This window comes from Caloenas nicobarica, chromosome 3 (genome assembly GCF_036013445.1).
Source record: "Caloenas nicobarica isolate bCalNic1 chromosome 3, bCalNic1.hap1, whole genome shotgun sequence".
NCBI classification, from domain to species: domain Eukaryota; kingdom Metazoa; phylum Chordata; class Aves; order Columbiformes; family Columbidae; genus Caloenas; species Caloenas nicobarica.
In genome coordinates this window covers 110,234,718-110,258,102 of record NC_088247.1, presented here as the reverse complement: position 1 = coordinate 110,258,102, position 23,385 = coordinate 110,234,718, and the positions used below count along the sequence as shown (strand labels likewise).

The following is a 23,385-nucleotide window of genomic DNA, read 5'->3' as shown; positions in this document are numbered from 1 at the left end:
CCTAAGAACCTCAACTAAACACCTTTTAGGCACCTCCAGGGATGGTGACTCCGCCACTTCCCTGGGCAGCCTGTTCCAATGCCTGACAGCCCTTTCCAGCAAGAATTTTTTCCTAATATCCAATCTGAACCTCCCCTGGTGCAACTTGAGGCCATTTCCTCTTGTCCTGTCACTTGCTACTTGGGAGAAGAGACCAACCCCCTCCATGCTACAACCTGCTTTCAGGTAGTTGTAGAGAGCGATCAGGTCTCCCCTCAGCCTCCTTTTCTCCAGGCTGAACAGCCCCAGTTCCCTCAACCGTTCCTCGTATGACTCATACGTGCCCTGACACCCCTGTCTCCACATGCCATCTGAGCCCCCCACACCTTCGCTGTCCCCACATGTCACCCCTGACCCCTTAAGCCCTTAATTCCCTAGAGGCCATCCCTGTCCTCACACACCATCCTCATCTCCTCACGCCATCCCGGTCCCTACACACCATCCCCGTCCCCACCAACCCCGCCCCGCCGCCACCCCAGTCCCGGGCACCAGGATGGGGCGGGGGCAGGGTGGTGACAGCCATCCCCCAATGTCGCGGCGTTGCGGCCCTCCCCGGCGCTGCGGGGCCGGACAGGGCCGGGAGGCCGCTCCCCTCATCGGGGATCAGGCCGGGCGCCGGCCCTGCAGGGCTCCGCCTCATCTTGGGCGGTGGAGGCGCAGGCGCGGCGGCCTCGGCTCCGGCTGCGGCAGAGCCGGAGCCAGCGGCGGAGCCAGCGGCCGAGCCGGAGCCAGCGGCGAGGGAGGGATGGCGGCGCCGCTGAGCGACGGGGAGCGGCGGAAACAGATCAGCGTGCGGGGGATCGCGGGGCTGGGGGACGTGGCGGAGGTTCGCAAGAGCTTCAACCGCCACCTCCACTTCACCCTCGTCAAGGACCGCAACGTCGCCACCCCCCGCGACTACTACTTCGCACTAGCCCACACGGTGCGTGACCACCTGGTGGGGCGCTGGATCCGCACTCAGCAGCACTACTACGAGCGAGACCCCAAGGTGAGCCCCCGCCGGCCCCGCCGCGGCAGCTGCGCCTTCCCCGTCGCCCCGCGGGGTTCACTTTGGATGTGACCCACGGCCGTGTCCCTTGCGGGAACCTTGCTTTTGCCATGTCGTCTTGGGCATCACCACAGCCGTGGCCCTTACCGTGGCCGTGTCCCTTGTGCACCTCACTATGGCTTCTTCCCCATGGGCATTGCCACAGGTGTATCACTCGCGTGCACCCTACTGTGGCTTTGTCCCCACGGGCGTTGCAGTGACCATGTACCTTGTGTGCACCTTGCTGTGGTGCTCATGCACCTCACCATGGATGCATGTCTGTGGGCATTGCCCTGGCCATGTCCTTTGCACGCACCTCACCGTGGCAGTGTCCCCATGGGCCTTGACCCAGCCATGTTCCTCGCGCACATCCTGCCGTGGCTGTGTCCCGATGGGCATCACCGTGGCCATGTCCCTCACGCGGTTCACCATGACTGTGTCCCCACGTGATTCTTTGCAGCCCTGTCCCGATGAGCCTTGCTGTAGCCATGTTCCCCCTCAGGCATCCCCATGACGGTGACTCCCTGCGCCTTGTCACAGCCATGTCCCCTGTGATCCCCCTGTGAACATGTCCTCACATGAGCCTTGCTGCTGCCAACTCCTCTGCATGCTTCACCATGGCCATGTTCTGCACTCACACCACCGTGGTGGTGTCCCCGTGGGCATCGTCACCTCCACATCTCAGCACATGCCTCAGCACAGCCATGTCCTGGCTTTGCTCCTGCAGAGCCCACAGGCAGCTTGGTTTTGAGGCTGGAGAGGTGTTTCTTGCCTTGTGCAAAGCAGACAGGCTCTCCCAGGTCACCAAACCCTGGGGAGCTGGTAGTTCCCAGGGGGCTTGGCCTGCTCCCTCCTCTCCTCCGCACTTGCCAAGTCAGGATGGTGATGCTGGAGATGTTGGGGGCCGCGGGACATTATTCAGCACTTAACTGGAGAGCCCCAGAGGGCAGGTGTATACTAGAAAAGGCATATACATTCCTAGCATGCAGGCAGCTGCCTCCTTGAATCAGCTCTTTTCTTGAGGTTATAAATATTGCTTTGACTCAAGAAACAAATGGCACTTTCACACCAGTATGGCTGCGTGTGCACTGGGAGTTAGGCTGGTGTGTGGAGCTCTCCCTTTTATCCTTACTCACACAAATGCACACTGATCCATATTGCTGCATCAACAGAAGGGATTGTGCAGATCCCATAAAGTCTAAGAGGAGTTTGGAGTGGGTTTGCTTACTGTTCCCTGCACTTAGATTTTCACTACAAACATGTCTCTGCAGGAGACTGAAAAGCACAGAGTATTTGTGCAACTGTGCAATGTTTTCAGTCTTTCTGATGAGCCCCAAGGAATAGATGGATCCTTTCAGACTCCCAGCAGAGGTGTCAGAGTGGGTAATCCTGCTGCTTAGCAGGGAAAGATCCCGGCGATGAAGAAAAGATATTCAAGGCAGATATTTTAAGGCAGACTATAGCTCTGTTCAAAATTCCTGTTTATAAAAATGTCTATAGCGATAAATCTGAGTGAGGGCAAAAGTTTGTACAGCCTGCTTTTCGTCCAACAAACAGGCTTTCATTAGCATCCACAGCACAGGCACAGCTCCTCTGAAACCTGGAAGGTCACTGCAGAGCAGGCTGTCTTGGCACAGTTGTGCTGGGAACCCTGCCACCCGTGGGACAGTTTATTTGTTCAACAGGGTGAAACCTGTGCGTGAAACTCGGCGAGGGGAGGAGGACCTACCCATGCACTGGAAGATCACTCACAGGAAGGTGCCTGGCCCTGAGCCTGACTGGTGTCCATGGGGCTGAGGGCTCGCTCCAGCTTTCAGCAGGCTCTGGATCAGCTTCAGCTCAGCATGGGAAAACTTTAAAAGCTCAGCATAAGCGTCACCTCAGCTGAGCTTGATGGTGTGTAAATATACCATTCAGCATCCTAGATAATTCTTGCCCTAAGTTAATTAGGGAAACACTTAGCAGGCACTGAGATTTTTCTATAGAAGGCTGTTGGCAGGGAGATGTGTGGCAGAGGGTTGGCTGGCATCCTGCTTGAGAGCTTTCTGAAAAACAAACTGCGGTGCATGGTGTTTGGCAGCAGGCACAAACAGCCAGTTTGGGAAGACATCCCTACTCAGGGAAGCACTTGGGTCTGCTCTTAATTTTAAGTGACTTTGTTGAAAGCAAAGTTCTGTGCTGTCTGTAAGCATCTTGCTTTGCCTCCCCAGCGCATTTACTACCTGTCCCTGGAGTTCTACATGGGCCGCACTCTGCAGAACACTATGGTGAACCTGGGCCTGCAGAACGCTTGTGATGAAGCCATTTACCAGGTGAAGTCTTGTGGGGCTACTGGAGTCTCCCTGAGGAACTGGCCAAACCTTTCCACGCAGAGGGCCTGCGTGTCTTTATTTCTCACGGTTTCCTCCTAAGGATGTGTTATTTTGAGTAAACAAAGCAAGGCCTGGATCTCTGTTAGTGTTTTTCATCCCCTAGAGAATACCATGGGAGGACCTGGAGTTCCTTGAGAGTTTTCCTGTAGTAGCTGGGAAAATCCAGAAGAGTACCCAGAAAGCAACACCAGTATCCCAAAAGACGAGGCTGCACATAGCTTTCCATTACTAGGAAAGATGATGACTTGTTATGGGAGATGTAGTCTAATGATGGAGGCTGGGCCTGAAGGGGAAACTACAGCACCAAACCACCAAATTGCAGTTCATACATGCAGGTACACAAGGCACCACAGCAGCGCTGCCAGATAAAAGTGAATCACTGGGAACGAAGAAAGGGGAGAAATCATTTGCTTGAATTAAAACTTTATCAGATGAGTTCAAACAGGAAAAAACACAGCTGAGGACCACCAAGGCAATCAAAAATGCGAGGCCATGCAGCCATCTCTGCAGCAGGAGAGTGACCTTTTTGACAGAGTATGAGTTTTTGGGCTTTCGTACCCAAAAGCTTTATCTCCCCTGCTCCTCTTCCCCTCAGCCCCATCGGATTGCTCCGTGTTACACTTTCTAGCAGAAGTTGGGCTTTGTCACCATCTCTCAAAATCAGGTGCTACAATTGTTGATGAAACACCCTGGTGAGCACTTTCCCTGCCAAGAGATGGGAAAGCATTTCCAGGGAGGGACCTGACGCTTTTCCTGTCTTAGGTGTCGTGCCTTGGAGAGCAGGCTGTTTTTTTTCAGGGAGGATCCCCAAGTCCCCTTGCGAGGTATTTTCCATGTGTGGATTTGGCCTGACATGCAGGTGGAGGCTTCCTTTGCTCTAGCCTCTGACATGTGGAGATCATCATGGCCAGTGGCTTAGTTGGGATGGGAGGTCTCGTATCTAGCATGGCTCTGTCCATGAGAGAATTTGCCTCAGTTTTTATTACCCCCGTCACACTGTGCATGGGGCTTTCCCAGTTTGTGGTGGCAAACTGCTGAAGTGCTAGGAGTGGTTTGGGGAGCAGCTATGGTTTCGGTCTGACTCCCCACTCTCCCTTCTGACACTGAGGTGAGATCATAGAACCATAGGATGCCCTGAGTTGGAAGGGACCCACAAGGATCATTGAGTCCAACTCCTGTCCCTGCATATGACAACCCCACAGTTCACACCATGTGTCTGAGGGCATTGTCCAATTGCTTCTCGAACACTGTCAGGCTTGGGGCTGTGACACCTCCCTGAGGAGCCTGTCCCAGGGCTTCACCAACCTCTGACTGAAGAACGTTTTCCTAATGTCCAGCCTAAACCTCCCCCGGCACATCTTCCTGCCATTCCTTTGGGTTCTGCCAGAGAGTAGAGATCAGCGCCTGCCCCTCCTCCTCCCCTTGTGAGGAAGCTGTAGACTGTGTTGAGGTCTCCTCCAGCTATGGACTCCAGCCAAGGAGCTCAGCACAGTCTAGGCAGGAGCATGATGGGGAACGCTGTGTTAACCAGCTGCCAGAGTGGCCATGCCCTTCCTCAAAAACTGGGTGGGCGTGAGCAGAAGGGCAGCGCATGAACTCGAGCAGGACTCAGTGGTCCCTTCTGCACCGATCTGGCCTTTCGCCATCCTGTCTCCAACGGCGAGTTTGGTGGAAGTGCCTCCTGGCATGAGGGGCTGCCAGGAAACGAGTGTTTTGTTTGAGGTCTCTAAGGAAACCTAGTTCATGGGAAAGCAATGTTTGATGATGAGCTAAATTGTTTTCTAATTAATTGGACTGCTTGGGACCAGAAGCTGGTGAGATGCATTGTGGGGAGGGCAGGGTGGGGGGATGCATAAACGCCCATGGGTTTAATTGCCTGTGCTGTGGGTTTTTGGATCTGTGTTTGCCTTCCTTGATGAACAGCCCCAGGATGTGGCCTTCAGCTGGTGACATGTTCTGCTGTGTCTCTCCCCAATAGCTGGGTTTGGACTTGGAGGAGCTCGAAGAAATTGAAGAAGATGCTGGGCTGGGAAATGGAGGCCTGGGCCGCCTGGCAGGTAATGGTGGGAGAGGGGAGTCCCCTCCTTACACAGAGTGCACGGGGACCAAGGGTGACCTGGCTGGAGGCTGTCATGGCCTTGCTGCTGGCACCTCAGTGGGACAGCATTCCGACCTCAGCCCTTCAGCAGCCTGGTACCCTCCTCCTGCTCCTGGCTGGCCAGAAATGAGCTCCCTGCCTGGGGAGGGCACCAGGGAGATATAGTTGTGTAGTCTGCAGCACAGCAGGCAGGGCTGTGGCTGGAAAAGGCTGTCTGGAGCCTTTCTGCTCACCTCCCCATGAAATCTGGCACTTTTTGGAGCCACCCAAACAGCTCTCATGTAGGCAGATTGTTGGCTGCTATTTTATTCTGACTGTCATCAATGTTTATAAATATATGAAGGGTGGGTGTCACGAGGATGGAGCCAGGCTCTTCTCGGTGACGACCAACAGTAAGACAAGGGGTTATGGGTTCAAGCTGGAACACAAGAGGTTCCACTTAAATGTGAGAAGAAACTTCTTCTCTGTGAGGGTGACGGAACACTGGAACAGGCTGCCCAGGGAGGTTGTGGATTCTCCTTCTCTGGAGACATTCAAAACCCGCCTGGACGCCTTCCTGTGTAACCTCACCTAGGTGTTCCTGCCCTGGCAGGGGGATTGGACTAGATGATCTTTCGAGGTCCCTTCCAATCCCTAACATTCTGTGATTCTGTGATTCTGTGTCATAGGATCATAGAATAGTTTGGGTTGTAAGGGACCTTCAAAGGTCATCTAGGCCAACTCCCCTGCCATGAGCAGGGACATCTTTAACTAGATCAGGTTGCTCAGAGCCCCGTCCAGCCTGGCCTTGGATGTTTCCAGAGATGAGGCTTCTACCACCTCTCTGTTGTCCTGCAAGACTGCTGGAGATAAGAGCTTCCCAACACAGAGGAAATGCAGGGGCTGATCTTTACCAGAGCTGCCATGGACCGAGGGCTGGAAGGGTTTGCTTTGAAAGCAATAATAGCGAAGTAGCTGGTGGAGCAGCAAGTTGGGGTCAGAAGCCCTGCTTCACTGGGCAGGCAGTCTCAGAGCAAGGCGTGGGCACCTCAGACAAGTTTAGAAGAGCTCTCACTACAACAAGGCTGGATTTGGTTTTTTAATGACCTGTCCTTGTCTCCAACAACTTTGAGGCGCTTGTGGTGGCTCAGCAGGATGTGCATGGGGTCCTGCTGTAGGCTGTCCCCTTCCATCCCTTCTGCACACGGATTTCCCCTGACAAATATTTCCGGTGGCACTGGTTGTGGCATCTCCTCCCCCCTGCGCACAACACACCGTAGCACGTGGGGGTGAGGTTCCTTGCAGAGTGACCATGCTCTGTTCTTCCAGCTTGCTTCCTGGACTCCATGGCCACGCTGGGGCTGGCAGCATATGGCTACGGCATCCGCTATGAGTTTGGTATCTTCAATCAGAAGATTGTTGATGGCTGGCAGGTACATTGACAAGCTCAAGTCATGCTTTCTCCTTCCGTTTTATGTTGTGGTGGCCACCTCTGCCTGTGGACAAGCCCTGGCCACACAAACAGCACTGAAGTACCTTGAGCATTGAGCATTTGAGCCCATCACCTGGTGCCAAATGGGCTGTCACCTCCTACCACTTGTGCTGACCCCAGGGCTCTGACCGTCTGAGCAAAGAGAAGTGATGAGGGTGCTGGGGGTGCATGAGTGGCTGGAGCTCGCCCAGGGCCATGTGCAAGCTCATCCATGCCAGTCACCAACCCAGCAAGATGGTGTTGGAGCTGAGCCCTCGGGGCTTGTCTGGGACCAAGGGCTCCACAGCACAGCTGCAACAATGCCCAAGTCCCATCCAGCCTGGCAGTGAGTGGGCAAGGAGTCAGGCTGAGGATGGAGATGTGGCCAAACACCTCATGAAAGTGCCTGGTGGAGTTTGAACTTGATGGAACACGTGCAAGTGCCAGCGTTGCTGCTGCTCCTGCAGGTTTCCTGGGAGACTGGCAGCAGGGGCTTAAACAGGGACTCTCCCATTAAATGAAAATAGGCTAAAAAACTGCCCCAGCTGGGGCAGTCTTCCTTAGTGTATGTCTGAAAATGCTTCTAAGTATAAAAGACCTTTTTTTCCATTTAAAGTAGCTCTCCTTAAGTCAGGGAGGGTGAGATGATTGTTTTTTCCTCCTTCCCCACAAAGAAGCTGCAGTGCTAGGCCCTGTAAATGGTGAAAACAGGGAAAAAAAGCATCCACTGTAATTGGCTTAATGTTACTTTAAAAAGAATGGGTGGTGGCAATACTGGGTCGTGGCTCAGACCTGCCCTGCCTGGCAGAGCAGCACCTGCAGGAACAGAGCATCTCTCCCAGTGACTCGGACCCTCTGGTTTCTGGTGCACACCTACCTCCGTGGCTCTGCTGAATTCGCTTCACTCCCATTGGTGCTGTTATAAGCAGAGAGGAGAAGAGAAATCCTCTCTGGAAGAGGGCAGAGCAGTTAGTAAGACCTGGGTTACAGGGGGTGGTTTGTGGCCAGGAACAGCATCAATGGGCTTCTAGGGAGCCACATCCCACATATCCCACTATCATGGCGAAACTGGATGTAAAGGCCTTGAGACAGACTGAGTGCAGCCATCTGTGCTGGATGGTTTAAACCTGTACAGGTCTGCAAAGCCAATAGACGCTGTTTTATTTATACCAGCTGGGATGTAATCATCCATGTTTTGAAAAGCCCAGCTGTCCTCTTGAGGCCTCTGCATATCCATTTTTAAAGCCAGCTTACTAAAGCTTTGCTTTTAAACTGACCTCCCTTTGGAGAGCCTAGTTTATCTGTCACTTGGAGAAACAAGCCATCACTTGAACCCCGTTTGCCTCTTGCAGGTGGAGGAGGCTGACGACTGGCTACGCTATGGCAACCCCTGGGAGAAAGCTCGCCCCGAGTACATGCTCCCCGTGCATTTCTATGGCCGCGTGGATCACACCTCTGAGGGTGTGAAGTGGGTCGACACACAGGTACCAACATCCCGCTGGGTGCTGTGCTGCGGGAGGATGGGCCAAGGTAACTTGGAGGGGGAGCGTCTGTCCCCGGGCTACCTGAGGTGGTCAGAATTTGCTTCTCTCCTGATCTGGCAACACTCACTCTGCTACCCATGCAATTACAAAGGTGACTTGGTTGGCTATGGCTGCAGCAGGATTTGAGGAAAAAGAGGGATGATCATAGAGTCATAGAATAGTTTGAGTTGGAAGAGACCTTCAAAGCTCATCTAGTCCAAGCCCCCTGCAATGAACAGGGTCATCTTCAACTAGATCAGGTTGCTCAACCTGTTCCAGTATTTTACCACCTTCATTGTAAATCATTTCTTCCTCATGTCGTGATATTGGGTCACTGCTGTAATTTCCGACCAGTTGGGGCCTCCTTCTCTACTCATTTCCAGGGTGCAGCCCTACAGTCTTGCATGGATTTATGTTGGCAGAGGATGATATCCCTGGCAGCTGTGCCAGGCTCCTACAGCACTGTTCCTGGTTACCACTCACTCAAATCCAGTGGTGTTGCAGGTGGTTGTGGTTCTGCTGCTGTGGGTAGGGATTCATCTTGTGGGGTGGCCATGGGTGTTTAATGCCTGTGATCAGAGCAAGTTCCTCTTTTCCAGAGCAGCATGATGCGTAGAGTGCTGTCAGGAGAGGCTGGAGCCATGGTTTCAAGTCTCCAGTCTGCCTGGAGGGCTTGTTTTGTGGCATCATGGAGAGCAAATGCTTCCTCAGCCTCCCACAGCTGGGGAGGTAATGCTGTCCTTCAGGAGCACGTGCCTGCTCAGAGCACAGGCTGCTGCATGGTAAATGCATTCCAGTCTTACAGCTGAGGAAGGCAAGCTTTAAAGAAGCACAGATTTATTAAGGGAACTGAAGATGGATCTCTTCCAACCAAAATGATTCTGTGATTCTATGATATGTAGACTGCATTAATAGTTTTGCACTCATGTTCAGTTCAGGTGCCAGAGATCTCAGTGGATTTACCCAGGCAGGTTCAACAAACCTTGAACATTGGATGAATTGCCCTGGGAGTGGTGCTGCAGTGGTAGGGTTTGGCCCTGACAGGCTGTGGAGGGCTTACAGGCAGGATTCAGGCAGTGGAGGTTATCTCGGATGGAAACACAGAGGTCTCAGCTGCTCTGGTCCTACCCCAGCACAGACAGTGTTGCAGTGGCCAGCTGAGGATGCTGGCAGTGTTCTGGTGAATAACTAACAGGTATGCCAGTTGGTATAGGAAGGTCAGCAGGTTGCTTGCAAATCTCTCTTACATTCCATTGGTGGTCTTGTAACTCCAGTTTGTCTGTAAAGCTCCAAACAACTCTGCTTCTCTTATAAATGTTTTGCCAGTGGGTGCTGGAAGTGCCCATGGTAGCAGGGAAGCCTGTGAAGCTCAGCAGGTGTATTTTAGTGAGGTGAGATTCTTACCACAGCCAGGATTTGTCTGTGTCCTCTGGATTGCTTCCTGCAGAGGTTTTAGCCACTTTCCCACTTTCTTTGAGGCCACCATGCTGCTAATCAGAGGGGAATACTGTTCTTTCGCAGGTTGTCCTTGCGATGCCTTACGACACGCCAGTGCCAGGATACAAGAACAACACTGTAAACACCATGAGGCTGTGGTCTGCAAAAGCACCCAATGACTTCAACCTCCAAGAGTGTAAGTGCCATCCCTCCCTGGCCTCTCTTCTGGCCAGACTGGGACATGGTTGTCCCGGTGTGCACAGCACCTGGCACTGCACTGTCTGACCTGCTTTATCCATGTCTCCTGGCCACCTCCAAAACACAGCGCTGTGTGTGCATCCATGGATCACGCTACCTCCACCCACTTCCAGAGCCCTTATGCGCCAGGACACCCATCCATCCTCCTTCGATCCCCATTGCGCTTATCATGCTCTCAAAATCTGCCCTGTGGCTTCCCCAAGTGATGGACCACCTGCCACTGTGCTCCCCACATCACCAAATGAGCTGCAAACCCACAACTGCCACAGAGGGTCATTTCTGTGCAGCATCATCCCTTAGTGCTGAAGGACAAGAGCAGCACAGCCCACCTTAACTGTTGTTTTCCTTTGAGTCTACGTGTGACCTCTCTAGTGCATTTTCAGACTCTGTAGTTTTGCAGAGCAGGTACAGGGCAACTAACATATCAAACGTCAGTGCTTGGCTGTTACGGAAGGGGAAAGTTTTAGACTAGACTGATTTGATTTATTCCTCAGCACAGAGATGTGTGTCCGAGCAGCCCTGCCAGCAGAACTTTTGTGGGACAAGGGATGATGGCTCTTGAGTTCTCATAACGTCTGCTCAATTCTTGATTGGCAGCTGCAAGCTGGGTTTCAGATGAGCCTTTTGTACACTTTAGGAGTTGAATGTGATTATGGTCTTTGTGCTTCTTTGCACTGCCCCATTTCTCCTTAGTCCTTAAGCAAGATGGCTGGTCATTCGCTTCCTTTTTTTCACCTTCTCTAGCTGCTGTCTGTCTTCAGTTTCTGTCTGTCCTTCCTGAGATGTGTATCTTGAGAAACTGCATGGAGATGTGCCTTTCTTTTAGCCCATCTCATGTCTCTCTGGTGCCTTTCACATATGTACATTCCCATTCATATTCCATTAATACCGGCCTGAATGTTCCTGTTACAAATCTCTTTACGAGAGAAAAGCACAATGTCAGGGACCTGCCTGACTCTCGACACCTGCTGCAGTGCTGTGTGTATTTCTGTCTTGCTCCAGTCAACGTGGGTGACTACATCGAGGCGGTGTTGGACAGAAACCTGGCAGAAAACATATCCAGAGTCCTGTACCCAAATGACAACGTAAGTGACTCTCTTGCCACTCTTCCCAGCTGCATGGGATCTTCCTCCCTGTAGTTGTATTGCCTTGTTTGCCAGAACTGGAATGTCATGGCTACCTGATGTTTATTGTTCTGGTTTGTTGATTTTTAATACAAGAGGTTGGCCCCATAAGTCTTAGTGAACAGACACAGCTCTGCTGGTTCCAGAGGGGCTCTGCTGACGGATGGCAGCTGAGAGTCTGGCCCATACTGTATAGCTGATCTGTTCCCTGCTTCAAAGTCAAGGCAGTTACCAATTTACATGGTTTACCCTTTGCAAAAGTAAGTTGGCATTTCAGAGGTGTCCATGAGGTGGACTCATTTCCATCCCCAGTTCAAGGGATTTGTCACTGCAGGGACTGTCCCAGGCCATGCACTCACTGGGTATAGGATCCAAAAGGGAAGAGCCCTCACTGTCTAGTCACGGATGAGCATCTATGCTGAAAAAACTCAGCTTCTGGGTGGTCTATCAGAGTAGCATGGATGTGGCAGGTTCTGTGGCCATCTGGAAGCAGCTTTTTGGCATAGAATCATAGAATCATTTTGGTTGGAAGAGACCCTCAGGATTGAGTCCAACCATTAACCTAACACTGGCACTAAAACGTGTCCCTAAGAACCTCATCTACGTGTCTTTTAAACACCTCCAGGGATGGTGACTTCCATTTCCCTGGGCAGCCTTTTCCAATGCCTGAAAACTCCTTCCATGAAGAAATTTTTCCTAATATGCTGAGCCCCTTGTCCATCCCTACAGTTGCTGCCCCATTAGAGGCAGAATGAGAAATGTCCACATTTGCCCTGATGAAGTGCTGAACCTGTGAGGTGCTGTTCCTGTTGGGAAGCCCATCAGAGTGGACAGGAGCATCTCCAGGGGTTTGGCTGCCAACTGGGGATGGTGGCTGCGGCACTGATGGCTGTGGTCCCCCACTTGCAGTTCTTTGAAGGCAAGGAGCTGCGGCTGAAACAGGAATACTTTGTGGTGGCTGCCACCCTCCAAGACATCATCCGCCGCTTTAAGTCCTCCAAGTTTGGCTGTCGAGACCCTGTGAGAACATGCTTTGAAACCTTCCCAGACAAGGTGAGTTTGTGGGCAGAGAGGGTCTGGGGGTATTTCAGCCAGACCTGCCTATCATGAGGGAGAGCAGGATGCTCAGGACCAGGTGGAGGCATGTATACCAAGACCTTGGCAGTTTGGTTTGGAAAACAGGTGATCTCCAGGCCTATTTTCCTGGAAAAAACTTGCAATTTGGAGCAATACTTGCAAAGGTTGAACAGCTCCGTTCCCGCGAGCAATGTCTATGGGGTGTGTGCCATGAGAAGAGGCCTTGGGCTGACCCTCACCCCAACCCTATGCTTGCGGGACACTGTCACAGTCCCATCAGTCATTGCCAGATCTGAGCCCAGCAAGTCTCTGTTACAGGTGGCTATTCAGCTAAATGACACCCACCCTGCCCTGTCCATCCCAGAGCTCATGCGGATCCTGGTGGATGTGGAGAAAGTGGATTGGGACAAGGTAAGCATAGCTGGGAGGTCTGTGCTGGACCTTGCAGGGACAAGAGCTGCTGTCCTGACCTCACATGGGATTTCCCTTCCCCTCGGGACCTGGGCACACGTGTGTTAACCTGTCTGTACTGCAGGCCTGGGAGATCACCAAGCGGACCTGCGCATACACCAACCACACTGTCCTGCCTGAAGCCCTGGAGCGCTGGCCAGTCTCCATGTTTGAAAAGCTGCTGCCACGTCACCTAGAGATCATTTACGCCCTCAACCAAATGCATCTGGATGTAAGGGACTGGGCTGGTTACAGGCTGTGGGAACTCTGGGGCATCTTGATCTGGCTGCCTTTAGGATGCAAATGTTGCTAGGTCCTATGGCTGGGTTGCTAATGTCCCTCTTTCTGCCTGCAGCGGGTGGCAGCTCTGTACCCAGGGGATGTTGACCGTCTCCGGAGGATGTCGGTGATTGAGGAAGGAGACTGCAAACGTATTAACATGGCGCATCTCTGTGTGATTGGCTCCCATGTGGTCAATGGCGTGGCCCGTATCCACTCTGACATTGTGAAGAACTCGGTGTGAGTTGGGGGACACCCAAGGCACCATCTCCATTCACTGGGCTTTGCCTGCAAGCCAGGGGGGCTAGCTGGAGCCATCAGGTGTCAAGATCTGCTTGGGTAGTCTTGCTGGGTTTGGCAGGCTTGGGAGATGGTCTCATTTGCATGCAAGGTCTATCTCATCTCCCTTTGGGGCTGGTAGAACCCTTGGCAATGATGGCTGAGGAAGGGAGTGAGAGGCAGCACAGAGAGTTCATATATGTTACAGGGAGATCTGCAGAGATGACCCTGAGTCAGGAGCAGAAACAGTGGGGGCCCAGCTGAAGCTCTGAGTGGTGGTGGGTGGTTCATAGCTCCCTGGTGTTCCAGGTTCAAGGATTTCTATGACCTGGAGCCGGAGAAGTTTCAGAACAAGACAAATGGGATCACGCCAAGGCGCTGGCTCTTGCTGTGCAACCCGGGACTGGTGGATGTTATTGCTGAGGTGAGTCGTAAGCATCTGAAGTGAGAGGCTCAGTGTGATCTGTTTGCCTCTGATCACCTCTTCATGTGGTCTGATCAGACCTGAGGCTAAAGCCTGGTGGGTGCCAGTGAGGACAGCCTGGGAGGAGCACGTCTGTGGCATGTGTCAGTGTGAGATTGGCTGGGTTTTAAAGTCAGTGATGAAGAGCTGGCCAAAAACGTTGCAGAAATTTGGATCTGTTTCCCTGCTGGAAAGCAGCATTGTGGAGAGGGACCTGGGAGTCCTGGTGGACAACAGGTTGACCATGAGGCAGCAATGTGCCCTTGTGGCCAAGAAGGCTAATGGTATCCTGAAGTGCATTAGGAAAAGTGTCACCAGCAGGTTCTCCTCCCCCTCTACTCTGCCCTGATGAGGCCCATCTGTGTCCAGTTCTGGGCTCCCCAGTTTAAGATGGACAAGGAATTACTGGACAAAGTCCAGTGGAGGGCTACAAAGACGATTAGGGGTCCAGAGCATCTTTCTTAGGAGGAAAGGCTGAGAGAGGCAGGTCTGTTCAGCCTGGAGAAGAAAAGGCTGAGAGGAGACCTTATTTATGCTTATATATATCTCAAGGGTGGGTGTCAAGAGGATGGGACCAGACTCCTTTCAGTGGTGCCCAACGACAGGATGAGGGGCAACAGGCACAGACTGAAGCACAGGAGGTTCCACCTGAATATGAGGAGAAACTTCTTTACTTTGAGGGTGGCAGAGCACTGGAACAGGCTGCCCAGAGAGGTTGTGGAGTCTCCTTCTCTGGAGACATTCAAGACCCGCCTGGACACGTTCCTGTGCAGTCTGCTCTAGTTGAACCTGCTTTAGCAGGTGGGTTGGACTAGATGATCTCCAGAGGTCCCTTCCAAGCCCAACAATTCTGTGATTCTGTGAGTCTCTGCAAAAGCATTCAGTTTCACAGGCACGAAGGAGCTCACTTGGAGCTCCAGCCCCAGTTCTGTCTCCTTTGTTTACCAGTACCTTTAGCATAGGTTTTTGCTCCAGACCATGACATGCCATAGCTGAATAACGTCCTGCAATTAAACATACCTTAATGTCCCACCCATCAGTTTTCCAGCTGCCAGGAGGCCGTGGTACATGTGCATACATCCTTCCTCTAGAGCTCCTTGAGAGAGAAGGACTTGTTTGGGTTTTTGCAAGTGTCCTGTTTTCCTTGTACCTTTGGGCTCCCTGATGACACACAGAAGAAAGTGTCCCCTTTCCTGGCCAGAGTACCTGTTGCGGTTGAGACAGACAAATGACATAGACCAGGTTCTTCCAGGATGAAAGTAGTAGATGCCATTTATTGCTACAAGTGCATTTTTATACAGTTTTACCAACTCGTGTTTCTTCACTATTAGTTAAAAGTTACAGCAGTAACATCTCATTGACTAATTTGCTATCATCAATGTTACTCTTCTACTCCCTTCTCTCTCACGGGTACACCTGAATATCTCTGGATACTCCTTTACTCCCATGTTTCTCATGGGTAAACCTTAATATCTTCAAGGCTGATGTCTGTTCCCATACCTTCTGTCAAGGAATCCACTGACCCACCGTAGTTTCCCACAAGCACCTCTTCCAATTCCCAGCGGGACTGGGGAATCTTTGTTGGGGAAGCACAGTTGTGGACTGGGTGAGGTGTCTCATGGATGGGACATCCGTCTCTTGGTTTGTTCTTTTAGAAAATCGGAGAAGATTTTATCACAGATCTGAGCCAGCTGAAGAAGCTACTGGATTTCATCAACAATGAGACTTTTATCAGGGATGTGGCGAAAGTCAAACAGGTAAGATGCAGTGGAGGTGGGGTAGGGAAAAGAAGGCTAAAGGCACCATACTCCCAGGGACATCCCAGCAGCAAATACTCACTTCTGCTGCAAGGCCTGGGAACCCACGCCTGTTCCTCATCAGATTTTCTTGCCAGGAGAACAAGCTGAAGTTTGCAGCCTACTTGGAGGAGAAGTACAAGGTCAAGATCAATCCTTCGTCCATGTTTGATGTTCAAGTCAAGCGAATCCATGAGTACAAGCGTCAACTGCTGAATTGCCTGCATGCTATCACCCTCTACAACCGTAAGTCCTGCCTGGGCTGGTACTCAAAGGGTGTCCCACCAGCCTCTCACTGCCAGGGTTCCCACATAAAAGTGTGCCAGGTGGTGGCCAAGGACTCCTGCACCTAGCTCTGTCCTGTCATGAAGGGCTTCTCTCCAGGAGTGAAGACAGAGAGTGTGAAGGGTTGTACAGAGCTCTGAGGAAAAGCTCACGGCTTGTGTCTCTAGTCCAGCTGGGTTCCAGGGCCCAGGTAACCCCCACACCTGTACTGCAGGTGTTAGGACTAACTGGAGAAGGCTGAGAGGAGACCTTATTTATGCTTATAAATATCTAACTAATGAGTTAAAATCCCACTTTCTGGTGTATGCTTTGGTCCTCTACCCATTCCCAAAGGGAGGCAAGTCATTGGAGCCCTGCATTGAGCTGGCTTGGGTAGTTCTCTAAGGACCATGAACCAGCAATGTGCCTGTGTGATCAAGAAGGCTAGTGGTACCTGGAGTGCATTAGGAAAAGTGTCACCAGCAGGTTGAGGGAGGTTATCCTCCTCCTCTGCCCTGGTGAGGCCGCATCTAGAGTACTACGTCAAGTTTTGGGCTCCTCACCTTAGAAAGGCCAAGGAATTCCTCAAGAGAGTCCAGCGGAGAGCTACAAAGATGATTAGGGGCCTGGAGCATCTTTCTTATGAGGAAAGAGCTGAGAGAGCTGGGTCTGTTCAGTCTGGAGAATAGAAGGCTGAAGGGTGGATGTCAAGAGGATGGGACCAGACTCCTTTCAGTGGTGCCCAACGACAGGATGAGGGGCAACGAGCACAGACTGAAACACAAGAGGTTCCATCTGAATATGAGGAGAAACTTCTTTACTTTGAGGGTGGCGGAGCACTGGAACAGGCTGCCCAGAGAGGTTGTGGAGTCTCCTCTGGGGACATTCAAAACCCACCTGGACACATTCTTGTGCAATCTGCTCTGGGTGAACCTGCTTTAGCAGAGGTTTGGACTAAATGATCTCCAGAGGTCCCTTCCAACCCCAACCATTCTGTGATCCTGTGACTTTGCAGCCCATTTTCACCCAGCACAGCTCTGGCAGATGTCTGGTTGGGCATTAGGGTCCTGCAGGTTTGTTGAATCCATGTGACATGGGCTGGAATCCCAGCCCACCGCTGAGGCATGCAATAAAACTCTGCTTTATTTTCACTTCAGCTGTCTTATGTCCTGGTTTTTTAGGCATCAGAAGCAATCCATCCGAATCCTTTGTGCCCAGGACTATTATGATCGGAGGAAAGGTAACATGCGTTCCAGACTCGGTGCGTGCATGGCTGAGTAGGGATGTGGGGAAGGTGTTGTCCTCTTTCTGTGGCTCTGCCAGGCCTGCTGTACGTTAGACAGCATGTGTCTACTGGTGGGCTCTTCAGGGACCACTTTCATGAACTAATCAGACTGAACAAGGTCCCATCACTCTTTCCCTGTGGCTCAGGACTTCTCCTCCCAGTAGAGTGTTTTTGTCCCTGTGAACAGCAGAGGTGAGGATCCACTCTGGCACCTCTTGTGCTCTCCCTTTCTTAAAAGCCTTTACTGTTTCTGGGCTGCTCTTCTTCAGGCAGCCCCTGGCTACCACATGGCCAAGATGATCATCAAACTCATCACATCCATCGGTGAGGTCATCAACAACGATCCCTATGTGGGCGACAGGCTCAAGGTCATCTTCCTGGAGAACTACCGGGTATCCTTGGCCGAGAAGGGTATGTCTGGTCTTGTGTGAGCACCTATCAGGAGCTAGGCATGTCCCAGCTGAGCCCAGAAACTGGCTGGCCTGAGAGACTGTCATGGAAGGTCACCTGGCTGTGTCTTAGGAAGGGCCTGAGGGCTCCACACAGGACAGAAAGCTACCTTCATGCAGTTGCATGGGGTTGTGGCAGGGTTGAGCCTGGCTCTGGCCCCAGAGCTGTACTCTTTGGGCTGAGGTTGACATCAGCGGGGCCACTAGCAGATGCTCAGGGTTGTTTTGCATTCCTGGGGCCAGGTCGTGGGGAGCTGCAGAGTGCCAAGGATTAACTCTTTCTTCTCTTCCATCTGGCAGTGATCCCAGCAGCAGATCTCTCCCAGCAAATCTCCACAGCTGGAACGGAGGCCTCAGGTACGGGCAACATGAAGTTCATGGTGAATGGAGCCCTTACCATTGGTACCAGGGATGGGGCCAACGTGGAGATGGCTGAGGAGGCAGGCGAAGAAAACCTCTTCATCTTTGGCATGCAAGTGGAAGATGTGGAGGCCCTGGATCGCCAAGGGTTAGTGCTGGGGAGACCCCAATGTGTGCCAGGGCTTGTCAAACAGGGATAAAAGTCCCAGCTCTGGCAGGGAGAGCCATGATCTCTGGGAGGGACACCCTCCTCCCTGGGCAGCTCAAAGCAGGGGGCTGGAGGCTGAGGGTTGGTTGGTGGATGGTCTGTCAAGGATGCAGCCCAAGCAGAGTGGCTGAGAACAGAACAGGAGGCTGGGTACGTAGTGTTTCAGGCACTGTGACTAGTCTCAAAGCCACTAGCAAGGTGTTGCGATGAACACAACCCCAGGAACAAGGCTAATCTCACCGTCCTTGCCTGCCTTCCCTGCCCCAGACACCCCAGGTCCTGCTCTCTGGGTGCTGGGCCCCCAGGGGAAGCATCAGTCCCTACAGCCCATCTCTGCTGGGTGCAGGTACAATGCACGGGCATACTATGAGCGCCTGCCAGAGCTGCGCCAGGCTATTGACCAGATCAGCGGTGGTTTTTTCTCCCCTCAAGACCCCGGTTGCTTCAGGGACGTCGTGAATATGCTCATGTACCATGACAGGTGAGTCCTAGCAAGCACCATCCCCCATCGGGGGGCTGCTCTCAGCTTACCCAGGTCTCCTTCCCTGCTGGCCTGAGTGCCCCTGCACAAGGGCTCAGCCCTGTCTGCCCACAGGAAAGTCTGTGCTGCCTGGTCCTGCCAGCCTGGGACCCTGTAGCAGGCAAACTCTAGCCCTGGCAGTTTTGAGCACCACAGTATGAAATGGACATAAAGTTACTGGAGAGGGTCCAGAGGAGGGCCACAAAGTTGGTGAAGGGTTTAGAGGGGAAGCCATATGAGGAGCAGCTGAAGTCACTTGGTGACTGAGGAGACCTTATCATGGTCTACAGCTTCCTCACAAGGGGAGGAGGAGGGGCAGGTGCTGCTGATCTCTTCTCTCCGGTGACCAGTGATAGGACCTGAGGGAATGGCAGGAAGATGTGCTGGGGGGGTTTAGGTTGGACATTAGGAAAACGTTCTGCACCCAGAGGGTGGCGGAGCACTGGAACAGGCTCCCCAGGGAGGTGTCACAGCCCCAAGCCTGACAGTGTTCAAGAAGCAATTGGACAATACCCTCAGACACATGGTGTGAATTTTGGGCTTGTCCTATGCAGGGACAGGAGTTGGGACTCTATGATCCTTGTGGGTCCCTTCCAGCTCAGGACACTATGATTCTATAGCTTTACTCTGCTTTGGATTTCAGGTTTAAGGTGTTTGCCGACTATGAGGCCTACATTAAATGCCAAGGCCAAGTGGACCAGCTGTTCATGGTAAGAACTGCCTCCTACCAAGGAGGTGGGACACAGGCATCCATGGCTACAGCAATGTAGCAGGGATGCTGCAGGGAGCTGGGACAGCATGCCCCTGTGGAGCCACTCTTCAGTCACTGTATGGTTTTGCTGCTCTGGCAGCCCCACACCACAGCATTTAAACCAGCCAAATGTGCACAGCCAGTGCCCTTGCAAGGCTGCGAGGTGGGACAGAGCTGGGTGAGGGACTGACTGCTGACATGGCCTCTCCTCTTCCCAGGACCCCCGGGAGTGGACTAAAAAAGTCATCAGAAACATTGCTTGCTCAGGCAAGTTCTCCAGTGACAGGACCATCAAGGAGTATGCCCGGGACATCTGGGGTGTAGAACCATCTGCCACAAAAATCCCCCCACCCAACCTCCCCCGGGATTGATGCAAGCACAGAGGGAAGGAGGGACAGCTTCCCAACCCAGAAGCCCTCACCTGCATTTCACCACCAGCCAGATGGGCTCAGCTCTGCAGCAACACAGCCTTTCGCTCAAGGAGCTGGAAAGATACTTAGGAGCCCTGACTGAGGAAGAGGAGCTGGCGGAGAGGAGAAAGGACCCTGTGTTTGTACCCTTGTATCCAGCCTGCATGTGCTGCATAGTGCTTTTAGTGAGATGACCACAGATAAGTCTTCCAAAGCTGTGCTCCATGCTTAACAAGGGCTTTCCAACTAAATCTTCCCTCTTTCCCTGCATGCAGGCCTGGCCTCCTTGACCCTGCCCCACAGGCAGGTTTAGCCAACAGAAGAGTGTGTCTTGCATCCTCCTCCAGTGAGTCTGCCAGCTCCAAAGCCAGAGGAGGGAGAGGCCACTGTCTGCCCCTCTGCCCCTTCCCCAGTAGCACCTAGAGAAGGTGGGGCTGGCTCCAGTGCAGGTGCCAATATCAAATGCTATTAATCCACAAGGAGAGAGTGCCTGGGATCAGCAACTTCCCTGCCACAGAGCTGTCTGTAGCTTCCTCCCATGCCTCTTTGTTAACTAAAAGCCCAGTAACCAAGCCACTCCAGGGATTTTTAGCCTCCATACCTGCATGGAAAGAGTTGTACCTGACCCTGCCAGCTGTGTAGCTTACCCTGCTGGGCCTACAGGCTCTTGGCTCTCCCCACACAGCTGTATGCTGGGTGCTACCCAGGGGGTGAACATGTATCACAGCTCTTACATCCTTCCACAGCTGAGTCACGCTGTTCCATGTGTCCCTCCCAGTCCTGGGGTCAAAATTTAATACCTGTAGTGCACCAGTACTCCCCTGTGTGACACCAACTCATTAAAACAACCACAACACTTGCTGGTTTGACTTTGCAGTGACTTGTGACTACTCTACACCTGTGGGTTCAGGCTGCAATAAGTTCAGGCCATAACACATGAAGCCATGCTGGCCTTCCCCAGCTGTGTCTTCATGGGATATGGTCCCCAGCAGCTGGCATGATGCTGGGGTGCTGGCACCATCACAGGGGCAACATGCCCATGGCAGAAACATCAGTCTTGCCAGTGGACAGGGTGTATGGGAGGGAGCTGGTACCAGAGGCTGTACTGGGCTAGCAAAGGCCAAAGCCATTTACCTGCACCCCTGGCACACTGACTGTATGGGGGTGGGGGTTACAATGCTGGGTTTGCCCTGCAAATGGCACACAGGGCCCCTGTGCCAGAAATTCCACAGGCAGCTCCCATTTCCCCCAGCCCCAGTGGGGAAGCAGAGCCTCAGCTGCAGCTGGACCACAGGCACAGACCCACTGGGCTCTGCTCACTCAGAGCTGGCAGCAGCCACAAAGGCTGGTCCAGTCCCAGCTGTGAGCTCATCTCCCATGCACAACCCTGCTGCAGCCCTGCCACACACCCAGCTTCCCTGCACAACTCTGGGAAAAAGTCTCAAAAACTGCCAGGTAAAACAGGTGAAGCTGATCAGCAGTCAATGCCTTTATTAAAACTACACCACTTTAGATAAACATTTCAGTTTAAATTTCCAAGCATATCACTGGCCTACTAATGGGAATGGCGGTGTTGGGATCACCAAAACCAGTGGTTTACATGCTGGACCTTCAGCTCTGTCCCACAGTAGGAAGGCAGCCAGCCAGCCCACCTCTGGCTGCGCTTTGACCCAAGCCAGCTGCTGGTGGCAGCATCAGCTGGAACATGCCCGTCACCCTCTGGAGCCAAGTAAGTGTTTCTCTTCTGTCAGTGCAATAAATACAAGTGTGTCAAACATAATTTAAGTGGCACAGTTAGCTTAGGAGTATCGTGGGTCAGAAATCTCAGGGACAATCACACTATAGCACTATCTTAGTACAAGAACAAGCTACTATCTTGCTTTGCAACTAATATGAGCCTGCCTATATAACTTGGATGCATGCTGAGCAGTTTATACTACGCTGTACCCCCCTGAACAGACCCTTCAGGCAGCACAATTCACTCCTGAGCACTAGTGACTAAACCTACAGCACCTGGCATTGTCTATATAGACTGACAGTGGGCAAATCCAGGTCCCCAGCCAGCCACCATAGAGTCAGCATATGACCCTCTTCTCATCTCAGTGCAGAGCTTGTTAGTGGCATAAAAGAGCCCCTGTTCTAGCCTCAAGCAGTGCAAGCACACCCCCAGAACCTCTCCCCCTGGGAGAAGCTCCTTTTCTGCCTCCTGGACAACATGCTCTGACTATGGCTGTCGGACAGGCTAAGAAGTGCTACTGGAAGCGCCTGGGGTGCCCAGAGCACAGAAGGGAGGTGGAGGGACAGCCCAGACTGTAATTTTTGCATCAAGAACTGCATACCACTGCCTGCTTTTAACTACAGAGGAACACAGTGTAGCCACCAGGAACAGGAAAACCTGACCTAAAGAGTTATAAGGTCATTAAGGAAAAAACTGCCCTTCCCACCCAAAGGAAGCACGTCTGTTTGGGTGTGTACTGGGAGAATGGAAGACATCCATTCCCACATCCTGGGCCTACACTGTTCATGGAAGGGGAGATGTAGCAAAAAAAGTAATCTCACGCTTTCCACTCTAACTCCCAAGTTTGCAATTTATCTGCATAAGTCACTTCACATGCACTTCCTAACAGGACTGAAGAAGGAGAGGAGCTCCACAGAGGATAGCAGGGATGGGAGCAGAAATGATGCTTAGAAGGAAAAGGGCACGAAAAAAAGGCACTAACCTTTTCCGTTAAATAGATGTTTGAAAAGGAAAAAACAAAAAAATCTTTTGTTTTATTTCCAAACGTGTGCAATTAGCCCAACACTTGCAACACATCGTCACCGAAGAGCTGAATAAAAATATCTCTCACCACCTCAATCTTCTGTGTATTTGTAATTACAGCCACTTAGCCAAAAGCCAAAATGAAACGTGTATTTCCTAGAAAGAAAACACCTCAAACTCAAGCAAGACAATTGTGGTATGGAGACACAACAGAAACCATTCACCTACAAATGAGTCTCTACATGATCCAAAACCAGCAGCAGTGTTTAGAAGTGAAAGAAACACCCTTGGTCATGACATGCCTGTCCCAGGAATGTCTGTCCTCAGTGGTACTATGCCAGACTGGCCAGGCTTTGTTGTGCTTAAAATTTTCATGGTTTAGTACTGGCTCCTGGGCTGTTATCACCCCTCCATCCATGTCAAAAAAGAAGTGAACAACTTCTTTCTTCTACATTCACAGACGCTGATCCTGGGAGCTGGAGTTGCCAAGGGTACGCATCAGGACCGGAGTGGGAATCCCTGACCTCCTCTAGTGCCAGGGTTGGAAGAACAGCAAACTGACTCATGGAGAGGGGGGGAGGAAAAAGAGAGAGAGGAAGGAAAGAAAGGAAAATATCTGTGCTGCCAAGCAGCCAGTCTTCAGTGATGATGCTCATGTTCAGATTTTCCCAGGAATTCCCTAGGAAAGGAAACGACACCACAGTG

General features: G+C 52.2%; 2 protein-coding genes across 3 annotated transcripts in view; one reads left to right on the top strand and one right to left on the bottom strand.

Annotated features, from left to right (window-relative positions):
* Window positions 1-728: 728 nt before the first annotated feature.
* LOC135986451 (glycogen phosphorylase, brain form) lies at window positions 729-21,520 on the top strand. 2 transcript variants are annotated; one of them, XM_065630381.1, is made up of 20 exons: window positions 729-1,027; window positions 3,277-3,378; window positions 5,417-5,495; window positions 6,845-6,948; window positions 8,339-8,470; window positions 10,031-10,142; window positions 11,207-11,289; window positions 12,238-12,381; window positions 12,724-12,816; window positions 12,941-13,087; window positions 13,211-13,374; window positions 13,723-13,837; window positions 15,532-15,633; window positions 15,771-15,918; window positions 17,118-17,176; window positions 17,491-17,632; window positions 17,971-18,178; window positions 18,585-18,719; window positions 19,402-19,468; window positions 19,728-21,520. In XM_065630381.1, the coding sequence occupies exons 1-20, from the start codon at window positions 785-787 to the stop codon at window positions 19,878-19,880; spliced, it is 2,532 nt and encodes an 843-aa protein (XP_065486453.1). In that variant the 5' UTR covers window positions 729-784; the 3' UTR covers window positions 19,881-21,520. The 2 variants fall into 2 exon arrangements, with proteins under 2 accessions (XP_065486453.1, XP_065486452.1); XM_065630380.1 differs by having other exon boundaries at window positions 17,094-17,176.
* Window positions 20,062-23,385, bottom strand: part of ABHD12 (abhydrolase domain containing 12, lysophospholipase) — a 46,541-nt gene continuing 43,217 nt past the window's right edge. The window contains exon 13 of the mRNA XM_065630382.1: window positions 20,062-23,359. Within this exon, the coding sequence (XP_065486454.1) occupies window positions 23,320-23,359 (40 nt within the window). The 3' untranslated portion in view covers window positions 20,062-23,319. The remainder of the gene's footprint in view (window positions 23,360-23,385) is intronic.